Source organism: Homalodisca vitripennis, chromosome 3, assembly GCF_021130785.1.
Source record: "Homalodisca vitripennis isolate AUS2020 chromosome 3, UT_GWSS_2.1, whole genome shotgun sequence".
NCBI lineage: Eukaryota > Metazoa > Arthropoda > Insecta > Hemiptera > Cicadellidae > Homalodisca > Homalodisca vitripennis.
The window spans coordinates 111802695-111817439 of NC_060209.1; the positions used below are offsets into that span (position 1 = coordinate 111802695).

Here is a 14745-nt window from a genome sequence, read left to right on the forward strand (position 1 = left end):
TGAAAAATAATATGTAGTAATTGTTCATTGCATTCTTTACAATACTAAAATACTGTACTTTCAACTATACAGTATGTTTGAAAATTAAATATAGACCAACATAACTTAATTAGTGTATTACATAATTAAGGAGGATGATTAATTGCTGTTAAATTCAATTTGATATTCAACTATTTCTTAATGAAGCTAAACAATATATTAAAATGAAATCAATGAAAAACTAAATTACTGATATTGGTAATGTTGAACCAAAAATCAATGTTAAACATTTGGTATCAAACTTAACTGATTTGAAATGTTTGTACCACAGATCTCTTAATAAGTATATAATAATAATTATACATTTCTGGTCCAGCATCCTAAATAAATGGTTTTAATACCTAAAAAGGGTGAATAAGTTTTAGAATTTATCTATTATTTATTCACATAGTTAAATATATGTCGTACTTATACAGGGTGGTGCAAAAGTCACTGGACAGTAGGTTAAAACAAGACTAGATTTATTTGAAATTATGTTTTATTACAAACAGTACTTACAATTGTTTTTTATATTCAAATTGTTTTCCGTCTTCATTAATACATAAATACAGCTAAACATATCCGCAATAAATTGTCATCAGTTGAGACTGTTGTTGGGCGGCCAGACCTTGGTGCATCCATAACAGATCCATGTTTTCAAATCTATCTCGTATGTCGTACACTGTTTGTCTAAACGGTGGTTTTGATCTAAAGTGTATTCCCCATTCATTAACAACTGCAGTAGCACCACTTTCTTCTTTGGTTAACATTATGACTAATGTTAAACAAAATTCCAATTGGAAAAATAATAATTCGGGGACTACAGCTTTAAACACATGTCACAAATGAACTCACTAGTTTTATTGTTGTGTGTTTCATTGCATTGTATTGCCAACTTAAAAAGGCATAATTACCAACATTTAGTAATACCAACACCACGGACGAAAACTATTGTACTACGTCTTGCTGTTATTTTTTTCTTCTTTTAACCAACTGTCCAGTGACTTTTGCGCCACCCTGTATTATAGAAGTAAAATTTTGGTGAGAAATAATTATTAAGAGTCAAAGCTGAAACTTAAGAGGAAAATGTTGAAGTTGCAACCTGTTTACACACCCTTATTGCATGAAAATTTCACTATTAATTATAAATGTTACCTGTGAATTGTAAATTAAAACTGTGACTTTCAAATAAGTAGATTAAAAAAAATGAATATGATGATTTAAAAATGTTTTACCACTGTATTTGTACAAAGCATGTAATGTATATATTAAAATAGTTACAGTTTAGTTTTATGAAACTCCAAAAACTTTTGTAAATAAGTTAAACACGATTGTACTAATTAATTTAAGTTTAATTTGCTCATTTAGGGAACTTTTTATGTGTACATTTGTTTATTTTGGGTCCTGTTAAAGCTGGCATTTACTGGCTCTTACACTAATTATATTGCTCATGAGATTAATTAAAATCCAATTAATACATACATACATACATACTGGGTGACCCGGAACTGTCTGAATGTTTATGAATCATTCATTTGTCCCAAAACTAACATGTTGTGTAATATGAATATGATATCCAATGTCCATTAATTTGTTTCTCTTTCTGGTTGTATTGTTTGGTTTAAAAGTCATAATTATTACTGTGCTTTATAGTATTGTAATTTTGCTATAATGTAGCCTATAACTCAGGGTTGAGAATTAAAATAACTATTCGGTCCAGTGGGGGCATCGTTTCAAAATTTAGATGCTAAATTTCACAAAAAAAGATAAAAATGAAGTAAAGTGAATGAACTTAGAAATAGACCCTTAAATAGAAATTGAAGTAAGAGTAGTCCTCTTTTGCACATACTTATTTCGCTAAATTTATATAAGATTTACAACAATTTAAAGAGTAAAAAATTGCATCTTACTGATACTCTCCTTGTGACTCAAAAGAACAAAAGAACATATAACAATTGTTTTGTTATTCTGGGGTTAGCATTGTGTTATCATTTTCTATTCTTAACTTATTTTTGGGTTCATATTTTTTCTTGTTATATTTGTCAGCCATAATAGATATTATGTTCATTTAAGAGTGTGTATGTGGTTTTCAGTGTTTATTTATTCGATGTAAATATAGACTATTGATGGATACACTGGTATTTTGGATCATTATTAAAAAAGCCTAACAAAAAATAATAGGTTGTTGAGTGGAATCTATGTTATACTATTAATTATTTATATCTCAAAGAGCAATTTCTAAAAAAAAAACAATGATGGAAGAGTTCCGGGGCACCCAGTATATGTAAATATATATGAAAATAAATACTATAATTAACTTTATTGGTGAAAATATGAACTATTACTCTTTTTAAATAGAGATGGTATTCCTGATATTTAAACAGTTTTAAATCTTGCCTTGTGCGATAAAAGGTTAAGTTTTTAGAAAATATTTTGTTGGTTGTGAGTATTATAAATTTAAAACAGATGTGTGGGATGAGTTAGTCTTAAATCCAATTTTTGTAACTCAAGTTTCCGCCAATCCATAAAACCTTCCCCTAAAATCTACTTGAAAAATAAGTTGTCTGCTATGACACTACATGATCAGCATTTGATATGTTGCAGAATATACATCAATTATGTCCTTCATACAGTTAATTTCTTAACTTTCTAAAACATTAAACATTAAATGCAACCGATACAAATTTTTAACAAACAAATAACATTCATTGTTTGTTTCAGAGTTAATGATTAGTTTTAATCAATTATTATAAATATAAATTTTACATATAATAAAGTATCTTGGCAGATTTTTTAACAATACATATCTTAATCATGTCTTTTAGTTTAATTTCAAAATTATGGATTGTAGACAATTTATCTTTTGTCTCTTTCTTAGAAAGGATTACATTTCCTCCAGGAGTTGTCTCTATGAACAATATTCATAAATATTTTTCTATTGATATTGTATCAAAATATCATTATTAAAATAATCCATGGCCTAAATAAATAATAGGTTTTAATTAAAACTGTAGCAATGTTCCTTTAAATCCTTATAAGGGAAAGTTAGATAACTATGTAAATGAGACATTATCATAAAAATGGCTCATAAAGTGAACTAAATGAAATTTATTTAAAACAAAATAATATTCTGAAGTAACAGAAGAATGTATAGTAGCCATTAATTTGTTACAACATTAATTGAAATAAATTTTTGTTAGCTGCTTAAAACCCATGTTATGCTATTGGTTGAATTTAATTATTTTAATTTTATTAAATAATTAATTATTCTTCATAGTATTAGATAATTTAAAACCTAGAAGAGTAATTTTAATCATTGCTTTTTATATCTATAATTTCCTGTCAATTCATTATTTTAATGCTTGTATTTCTTTAGAAGTTAATGCTTATTTTTCCAGAGTGATTGTGTGTTTGATCTGTAGTTTCATTTGACAATAAAATAATTTCAAAATTGTATTGTTATAGATTTTTTGAGTCCTACAGGAATACTTCTTGGTAACATCGTTTCTCTGATTTTTTTAAACTTATATTTCAACAGACATTTGGTTTGGCATTTTCAGTTTCATATTTGAAGTACTGCATAATAGAACATCATAAAGCTTTATTATTATTCAAATATAAAATTAAACAGAATGGATGTGACGATTTGAAACATTTTTATATTTTTGAAATTTAGTGAGGTGGGGTTTAAATAAAACTAAAGCAGTAATTGAAAGTTGAGTACTCACAAAATTCATTTTTCCAATTTGAAAATTCAAAAATTATTGTATAGTACCAACAACATAAACTTTTATTTGATGTGTTGTCAGATGATTTAATTTAATGCCTTTTTTAAATTTAACTATATTAATTCACACAATTAACTAAAGAATTCACATTCATTGTTTATTAATTTTTGTGTGAATAAATCAAATATGTTATTTGGAATTTGATAATGATGACAATTTTGAATTTAAAATGTATTTACGTACACTAAAACCAATAAACAATAGCTAAAATATTATTGAAAATAAAGTTTTTGGAGTTTCAATTCCTTATTTTATAATTTTATTAAAACATATTCTTAGAATATGTGTATTAGTGATAAGTGATGTAATTTATTATGGAATTGCAGCAGACCCTTTGTTAACTACTTTTTTTAAAAAATATTTGGGCTTTTTAAGAAAAATTGGGTACTCTGATAAATAAACAAAATTTGGTATAATTATTTTATACAACCACGTAATACAGACCAGTATTTGTGGTAAGTGTAGTAGCATCTCCTTATACACTACGTTCTTGGTATTGTAGTGCATGCCTCTACAGTTTCATCCTATACCTACTCTAGGGTGTACTTATTCTAGGAATTATTATGAACAAAATTGTTAATATAAGTGGTAGAATATACTGGTCCAGGCATTAGAATATCGCCATTCAGTTGTACTGTTTGTACACAAAATCTCTGCTCATGGCTAGTAAAATTTGTTTTATTGACAATACATATACGAAAGCTTTCCATTTTTGAGCTGTAAATTTCCACTAAATTAAGTGGGTAAACTGAGGGTCTGCTGAAGTAATCTATTGAGGAAGTTGTTGGTACATACTACGCTAATAAAATCACTTAGGTAACAATATAGTTGTGCACAAGTATTAGTGTTAGTCTTAAATTAATCATCCAAAACCTTGTCATAAACTATATTCATATATATTTTTTATTTAGTATTTGTTAGTATTTGTATTGGAATTGTACAACCTATTAACTTTTATAAAGTAACAAATACTCCAATCTTAATCTTAGGTGTTACCAGGATTAGTGAAAATTGTAAGAAATTAAGAAACAAATTTTAGTTTCTAAAAGTTCTAAAAGAGAACAATAATTGGTTCTATGCACTGAGTTTTCTGTATTAAAGTATTCTTAGGAGTTGTTCTTCAAACGGTAAAAATCTGTTGATAATAGAAAAAAATACTAAATGTCTCACTTGGAACAGTGAAGAATACTTGCAATGAGCTGTAATTAATTCTTAAATAAAAATTATATAAACTGGTTTACAAACTCAAATTTATATATTTTGATTCTGTACATATGTTTTTTAATTAAAAGGAAAAATTAGGTACTGGTCACTCATCTGAAGCTTCGATTTTAACATGGGGCTAAAGTATATACTGCATTATAAATAGAAAACAACTCAAATCCATAAATGTTCATTTCAGAAACTTAGGTTTTAGTGTCTCAGTGCTAATGAATTGTTACTATATATATGATTATGTATTGATATTAATTGTTTATACAGTAATTTATATTTAAAATACATTTTTATATATTCAAAAGAGACATTTTATACATACAGGCCAGTGGCTCTTGAGGTCTGATAGAATAAGGCTAAAAAGGGATCGGCCTATCCTTCTTAAAAAATGTTCTTATCTCAATAAAATTTGTTTAATCAGTTCCGTATAACTTTGTTTTGGAACAGGAACTTTGTAAAAGTATGTCAATAGCCTTCATATTTTCATTCAAACTTCAGTAATTTATTTGTTTTGTTTCGTAAACTGTTAAATTCAAAATTCCATACAGAGGTCTTTAAAGTTGTTAAGACAATACTCAATTATCTACTTTCTTGAATAAAATTTAATCTAAACCTGATAAAGGACATTTCATGCTCTTTTTGTATTCTCTTAAGTGGGAAAAAATTAACTTGTCCTCACTATTTAGTCTACAAGATTTGTAAGTTAAAGTTAACATCCAAAAAGACCGATTCTGTAATGAAGCAATTTCTGCTAGCAGACAAAATACACTGATTAAAAAGTAAAGGATTTAATAATAATAAAAATCCGTTGTAGGGTATTATTTGACCTACTTCTTTATTTAAAGCTATTAGGTACATTCAGGTACATATTACTGTAGGTATAACATCTTCAATACAATCTTTACATAATCTAAATCTATTTGTATTAATATTTCCATGGCCTATTCTAAACCAGAAATGTATATAAAAAAGTTCATAGGTCTATATATTTTAATTCAAGAAAACTAACTATTGTTCTTCTTTCCATGAAGACCATTTGTGGAGTTGAATAAAAATTAGTACAACAAATTAAAATTATTTTTAACGGATCAAGACCAAATTGAATTTTGGGTACTGTGAAAATGGTGCAAGAAAAGGCTCTAGATTTCTCAACATGTCTTTCTAAACACATTATTAGGTCTGAAACACATTAAAAAATTACCAAGTTTAAAATTTTAAGAAAGATATAGCTATTGACTTATTATTGATAATGGGTGATGAGTAGATAGTGGGGTTTTGGACAGTGTTAATGTTGTATGTTACGAAAATTGAACACTACATTTTGAGGATTGAAATCTATCCTCTTTCTCAGGTGTCAAAAAAGTTATTGATGAACATGATAGATTCCAATCTTCAAAAGATGGCGTTAAATTTTTGTAACATAGAACAATGGCACATGTTCTATATCTTTAGTTCTCTATACTCTTGGCTCGCTAATGTTGGCCAAAACCAAAAATTTCATATAATATCAAAACAATTTTTTATTAATTGCAAAAAAATTTGAGTTTTGGATATATTATTGATTTATAGAAGCAAACAGAAAACATGTGATGGAAAATGTTTTTAATTTCGCTTTAGGTCAAAATTAAAATTCCCATACTTTTTTTAAAAGAGTGAAAATATAGTTTGAGTTCTTTGTTATCGCAAAATACCATGCTATTTTGTATGGTTATTTACTATTATAACAAAACAGCTTCAATTTAATTTATTTTGCATTAGCCATTTTTTGTGATTTTATTAATATTTTATGATTAGTAAATCTGGCAAAATTGTATCACAGACATCTTTATTATTTTCATATATACTACATTAGTTAAATATGGGACACATTTGTTCAAAATTACGTTTTTTTTAGTATATCTAATTTTACTGTTTGAATAATAATTGAATAGAGTTAAACTGTTTATGAGTCTTAACTAATAAGGAATAAAAAATGAAATATTTACTGAATTATATTATTAACAATTAGAAATCTTGGTCTTATATATAAATACACAAATTTTAATTTTGTATACTACATTTCGTTATTTTTACTAAGGGCTGTTTTAAATTTGAAAGGTCATGGTCTGTTATTTTGCAAAATAATGTAAAATAGAAAAATTATACGTAGATAAATATAGAAAGTAAATAAATAAATATTATATATATATATATATATATATATATGATTACAAAATCTTTACATTACACATTTTTTAGAAAGTTAATGAACTCTATATTAGGCCTAATACAGTGTAATATTTATCTTCTCATGTTCAGTTATTGCATTTATGCTAAATACTAAAATGTAAAAGAGCAATTTTTCTAAATTGTAATTATTTTTGTTTTAACATTATTTAATTGTAACAAATTGCAATTGAATTTTGAGTTTAGCTCCAGTTTTTCAATTAGAAAAGAATTAGGTAGATTGGACAAATAAATATACAAGCAACGAATTTCCAAACTTAGGCATTACAGATTTTTATGCAATAACCATTTAAAGATTACATACATTTAATAACATTTCAGTAATTTGAAGCTACAGCTTAAACTGTTTCTATATGACTACTTTGAGGTAACATGAGTTGCTACAAGATTTCATGGTATTTGATTCTGGATTCAGTAATATTTCAGTAATTTCTGTTGAAACTATAAAATATTATTTGGGTGGAGCTGTGAAGTTGAAGAGTGAAACCATTTATTAGTAAGTACCTATGAGTTAATGCTAATATTTATTCAATATTCCATTATATTTATTTGAGAAGTTATGAGATTTCTGTAGGTAGGTATAATAAATACATAGTACATAAATACATTGAATCTTGAATCTTGAATAGCAGGTGTTCTGAATTTGTTGGTTGCCCATGCGGGCTGTGTGTAAAAAATGAAAATATTTGAGTAATAGTATTGTTTTTTATGAATAACTTTACTTTTATCAAATCAACATAACACTATTTTTTGCTAAAACTGTACAATAATGTTGTTTTTATTGACTGTAACGGGTATGAATTATGTAGAAATTTTATTTGCTGTAAATGTTTATGAATGTTGTAGTTAAGTAAATTTTTAACATTATGTTGAAACTTTATAGGCTACTTGGGTAAGGAGTGAGAGCCTATTTTGCCTATAATATCATTTATAAATCTCTGAATTCTTGGATAAATTTATTTTGTGTAACAATTAGGAAGTATCTAATATTTTTTAACAAAATAAATAATGTTCTTTTTTTGTAGAAAACGTAATTTCCACATGAGGTTCAATTTGTTAAATTAATTTAAATTCCATTTCTTTTTTTACACAACATTTTGAAAACAATGTTTAAGCAACTGATTATAACCATGGTTAAAATTGTGTATATGTTTTTAATATGTTAATTAATGAGCAAATATTTGGTTTTTAGTATCTTTAAGCAATGAAGAATTTTACTTGTAATAAAAAAAATCAGTTACAGAAAATATATGGAAACCTTTTCACAGACTATACTAAAATGAAAAATGTTGTATAACAAGACCACAACAAAGAACGATATCCGGAATTTATATTGCATTAGTGTTTTTACATATCTCAAATCAGAGACTATATTATAAATCCAACTCTTGTCAAAATAATTATATTTATTTTATAAAATTACTTTATAACACTTCTTTTGACAACCATGCAATAAAAATACTAAATTTAAAACATGCTCTTGAGAAAAAAGAACTATGGAAAGAATAAATTATGCACTTTCTTGTTAACAATACAGATGTAAGTAAGGATTTAAATTTATATTTTTTGTTATTTTGCTAAAGAAGTGACAATGTTTTTATTTAAACCAACATATAAAACCAGAAAAGAACAGAAAAACAACTGTAGTATTTTTGATGGATTTTGTAGTGGTAGTACATAGAAAGAATAAAATATAGTAATTGAAAAACAACTTGTAAATTGACTATCAAGGTTTGCTATTATCAGAATTTTTTACATTTTATTTTATTCTAGTTGGAAGAAAAATTTCAAATATAAAAACATTATTTATTTGTTTTTACAACATTTGATTTGATTAAATTTTTAATGTATTACTTAATCTTTTAATTTATAATTTTAATTTATAGCTTGATTATAAATAGTTATTTTAAAATTTATCTTTTATAATTATTTTATACTTGGGATGCAAACATCCTAAGTTAATAGGAAAAAACCTATTTCTTTGATAGTCAAAATATTGGATAATGTATACCATCATTCAAAACTTGCATCTGATTGATATATTGATATCTAAAACAGATGTGGCATTATGCACACAAGTATGCGTCTTCAGGGAGAGTCAGCAACCCCTGATTATACAGAGTAATAAATTCTTAACAGAAAGCAAGATAATAGCATAATAGTATATGTAGCACTTAGCTATGTAGGTAAGTTTTCAAAATAACACATACTATGGTTACAAAATTATGTAACGACCAGAACATTGCGATTGCCAACAACATTGCCTGAATTCTAGCAGCTGTTACTTATGACTTGTTCACCGCCTTAATACTTACGAAAGACACCTGTTGATGAAAATTTATTAAAGTTTACTTAAATGTTCTGTTTTCAATACATTTGTAATAATTACAACTGGATTATTAAAAAAGAATTCCTATAGAGTGCTTTGGATGACTGCATTCTGGATAATCACGTTCCTAGTGTATTAATAGACAACAAACATTAATGAACCACAAAAAAATCATGAAAAAAACATGTGCGACGGCCTTCATGCAGATGCCAACAAATTACCAAATCACTTTATCAAATATACTAATAAATATTAATTTTGTTATTTTCTATTAAAAAATTAGGGTTAGCAAATGATGTTACAATGTTTACAGCGATTTGAGCACTTAGATCTTATTGTAGCAGTTGAAAGGATTAAGTAGGAATACAATATTTGTTTATCAGTCCATGTCTTTTTTGTTATACTACCAGGTTAACTATGCTTGGAAAATTGTTAAACATTTTATTAAGCCAACTAATTTTACAAAATGTCTTCACCACATGTTTAACTTATTAAGCAAAGTAAACAAATATGTTATAGCTATCTTATATGACATATCAGATAATCTCAAGAAAATAAAGACAGTAATGAAGAACTGGCTACCGCAAAGAACCATCTATACAATAGAGGAATTCTACTCTTGGAGGCAACTCAATCAAGACCACTAATACTTTTTATAATAAGACTTAACTAATAACGATGTACATCTTATTTTCATTGACGCTACTTGTAATCTTGAAGGTTATCAATAAGGAATCTCTGATTTCTGATCAGTCTTCATAGTGATATGTGAGACACATATGACATTATGTCTTCTATACATTTTTTTATATAGCATTATTTCTTAATTTCTTTGTCTTTTCATCTTTTTATCAGTTAAATTGTAAGATAAACTGGTCCATTAATCAAATTAGCACTTTTAGAAAGTTTTATAATTTCCTTGGTGTAGCAATTAGTTCACATCATTTAATGAGTACAGTAGAACCCCTCATATCCGGCCTCGGTTTTACCGCACCTCGGTTTATCCGGCCACTTCCCGCAAGCCAATATCGAAATTTATTTACCACGGCTTGCGGACGCGCAGTTGCACGCACTAGTCTCCCACGACTCTTGCGTTATTTTGGTGTATCTATTTGTTTACATTTTCCTGTGTTGTCCTCAGTTGAGCTAATAGGTTTAACCTGTAAACAGTTCGTTGATTATTTCCAGTGCGGTTAGTACAGTACAGTACAATTGTTTTGTTTCGTCAAGTGCTGTGTACTGTAGGTTGGTTTATCCGGCCGAATCGTTATCCGGCCAGGGGCTCGGTCCCGTGGTGACCGGATATGAGGGGTTCTACTGTAATCAAACACAACACTTCCAGAAATTAAATAGATTTTATCTCTTAACTTGTCATATACCAAATAATGCAGTGCAAATGTATTACATTTCAATCTTGTTATATTTTACATTTTTTATAAATCTATATTTAAAAAAATTATATTATTGTTTATTCTAATTGTATAATTAAACATTTGAAATAAAGTGATAATAGAATTTGGCCCAGTATTAACAACTCAATCAAAACTGAGAAGTCAATCTTACCTACAATACAAACTGCCAGATTTTTTCCTTTAAAACTGTTTTTTAACAACAGCTGATTTCAGCAAAAGTATGGTTAAGCAATTTTTGCATAATTTATTGATCAGTTACATACTGAAATGAATTTATTGGGCTTCTAACGTGATGTATTTATTGCAGCTCTAAAATAAAATAAAAATTACTTTAACAATTTTGTGACTATTATACAATTAACTCAATCAACACAAACAGGTTAAATTCTGTAGATAACTTGACATAATGTATGGCTTCCGTCTGTCCTACTCTAATTATTTTATTATCCATGCTTCTTTCATTATTTTTCTATTAAATGCCAAAATTTTAATTATAATAAATAAGTGTAGGTTATTATGGAAGCATGTTTTCTTGTTACTTATAGTTCCTTTATTTAATGTTAATTTTCTTTTTTTAAAGGAAGAGATTGATCCTCCTCTTAATGATTATTCTGCCTGTCCTCATGGCCACTTGCTTGTGCCGGGGCTTTATCAAGCAGAATAAGGAGAAGAGTCAATACAGTACAAGGTCGATAATAATGATATAAAAGTACTATGAACAGGATATGAACCTGCGCTATCACTAACTCAAATCCTAAGTCAACAATTTAGACACCTCGGTCATCAGCACTAGTATTTTACTTTTTAATAATATTTGTTTACTATTGATTCTTAATTTGAATCATTGAATCTTGAGTATAGGTAGTATGCTGATCATCCAAAGATAAATAAAGAATAAGCCTAAACTATTATACTGTTAAAATATCAAATAATGCAATGATTTGATAAATACTAAAACTTACTTATACCATTTTGTATAAAAATAACATAACCTATTGTGCTGTAAATTTGTAGCATAAAATTTTTGAAATTTTGGTAAATATAAGAATGACTAAAGCGAAATAGAAAACTTTTGTACATTATGATGATGCAGTATGTAAAACCTTCTTATTGTAATTCAAATTTAATATCATTTGTTGGGAACCAAAAATGTAAGTAGGTATATAAAAATATTTGAACCAAAGTGAGACAAATAATTTCTTTGAGAAATGAAGCACATATAAATATATTACTTTTATAAATGTTTTTGATATGGCATTAGTTCTTAATTTCTTTGTCTTTTCCTCTTTTTATAATTTAAATTGTAAAGGTAAACTTGTCCATTAATCAAATTAGCACTTTTAGAAAGTTTTATCATTTCCTTGGTGTAGTAATTAGTTTACAAGAAATATAACGGGTGCAATAAAACAGTTACATGGTTATATCATTTAAACATTGTAGCAATAACAGTATAACAATTTCTAAGTATAATTGAGTCAGTCACATTGCGTGTCGGGTTTTATGACCATTTTATTATTTGATTAATATTTTATCTAAAATTCATTATTTTACAATGTTTGACTTTTTATTATGCTGTAGAATTGTTTATTTTTTAAGAACTTATGGAAGCCCTGAGAATGGAGGAAATGATAAATAAGGAATTCTCAAATAATGTGATATAACAGCGTGTAATACCAGCCTTGTGTGTGTGTGTGTGTGTGTGTATACCTGCACATGTGTGTGTGTGTTTTGTAATCTTAGTGGTCAAATACAGTTTTATTAATTTGTGCAGAAAACCTTTAAAATTACTGTTAAAATTAGGAATTAGTCTAAGTGTGTTGTTTTGTTTAATATAATTTATTTACATATCAACTTTAATTGTTGCTTTCTTCAGAAGTACATTACATTGTTTTGTTACAGGTCCAGAACAATAAGCAGGTTCTGTCCTCATTAAAGCGCAAAAGCAGCGAAGGTGTTGATGTGTTGCGTCCTCCAGACAACAATGGTCGAATCAATGCTCGATGGACCAATGACGAACTATTATTGGCAGTTCAAGGTTAGTTATTTAAAAACTATACAACATAATAAATAGTAATAATTACAGTAATTGTAATGCATCCAGTTATGGTTACAATCAAAACTCATCAACTTGAGAGAATTTGAATGGGATTATAAAAGGTTCTTTTTAATAGACTTTGTGTAATTCAGTCCAAGTTAGACCAAAAATGTAGAAATAGTTTTGAAAGTGAATTTAGTATGTTTTCCAAAACTGTGTGACTCAGAGGATGATGTTATTTGTAATGGAACAATTATCTGTAAAACGATATAATTATTCACAATAATCTCACAGTATTACCGTTCTTGTGAGTAATCGTATCTGATTAACCCAATCTAAAGTATTCTCTGTTACTTAAAATTAACTATGGAAATAATCTCATGTACTATATTCCCTGGTCAAACCAGTAAGATTATTGAAAGGAAAAAAGAAAAATGATAAAGAATACTGTTCGCCATATCCTTTGGTTCTACATAACAAATCATCAAACATGTAAACACTATGTAATTACAAATACAAGGTGTGGCTAGAAAATAACAGGATTAGTATTGGCGGAGTCACAGAACGAATGCAAAAAGGCTGAATATCGAACGCTTAGTTACATGATTACGGCACTCCTTCTCGTCTGGCTCCCGAACTTATTTTGCCTCCAGTGCCAGTTATAAGTAGTTAACTTCTAAGTATGCAGAAAGAACAGTGTGAACATCAACTTTCTTTTCAAAGTTAATAAACTCTGAAAATGAAACATTTGTAACTTTACTATAAGTGTATGGTGATGACTGTTTATAACGAACACAAGTGTACGGTGGTGACTGTTTATAATGAACACAATGACTAGTTTAAACTATTTAAAGATGGCCGTGAAGACACAAGTGACGACACATGCATTGGCAGACTGTCGTCTACCCTATGTCAGCATGTATGGAGAAAACCGAACAATTTGTGGAAAAACAAGTCATGAATCCTCCATTGTGATAATGCTCAAACTCACAAAGTTTTGTCAGTGAAGACTTTTGTCCGAACACAACATTATTGTCTTAGTTCATCCACCCTACTCACCCAACTTGGCCTCCTGTGAATTTTATGTTTCCTAAAGTCAAGTTGGCTTTGAAAGGAATGAGGAGATTTGAGACTGTTGAAGCAGTAAAAGAAAAAGCTATGGAGGGCATGGACAGGTTTACGGAAAATGATTTGCAGCATTGTTATGCAGAGTGGAAAATTCGCATTGAGTGGTGTAGAGATCTTGGGGGAAGCACATTTAAGGGGATAAATATCTGTAAGTAAAATTTGTTTTCAACCTCAGTCCGGTTATTTTCTAATCACACCTTGTTTGATGTGTACAGTTGCTTGCAGAATTAATAAATAGGTGTGAATGTTGAGTTTAGCTCCAGTTCGCTACATTAGCTATGTATGTGTAGTAAATAGGGTTTTTATTTTCATATTTAAACCTGTACATATTCAATTTTAGGCATGAGGAAGTACGGGAAAGATTTCCAGGCTATAGCTGAGGTGATTGGAACCAAGACAGAAGTCCACATGAGGTCATTTTTCATTAACTATCGCCGTCGCTTCAATTTAGATGCTGTCTTACTGGAGTACGAAGCAGAACACGGCCCAATCCAGGATAATGATGATAAGGTTAGTTATTTATGTAATTAAATACCTTTTTGAAAGTTATTGTGAATGATATCATGTAGGAATTCATTTTATTTACAAACAGTT

At 27.9% G+C, this 14745-nt stretch overlaps 1 protein-coding gene across 2 annotated transcripts in view; it reads left to right on the plus strand.

Annotated features, from left to right (window-relative positions):
• Window positions 1-14745, plus strand: part of LOC124357314 (REST corepressor 3-like) — a 58323-nt gene that overhangs the window by 35421 nt on the left and 8157 nt on the right. For both annotated transcript variants that reach the window (XM_046808988.1, XM_046808989.1), the window contains 2 exons: window positions 12888-13023; window positions 14492-14661. In XM_046808988.1, the coding sequence (XP_046664944.1) occupies window positions 12888-13023; window positions 14492-14661 (306 nt within the window). The remainder of the gene's footprint in view (window positions 1-12887; window positions 13024-14491; window positions 14662-14745) is intronic.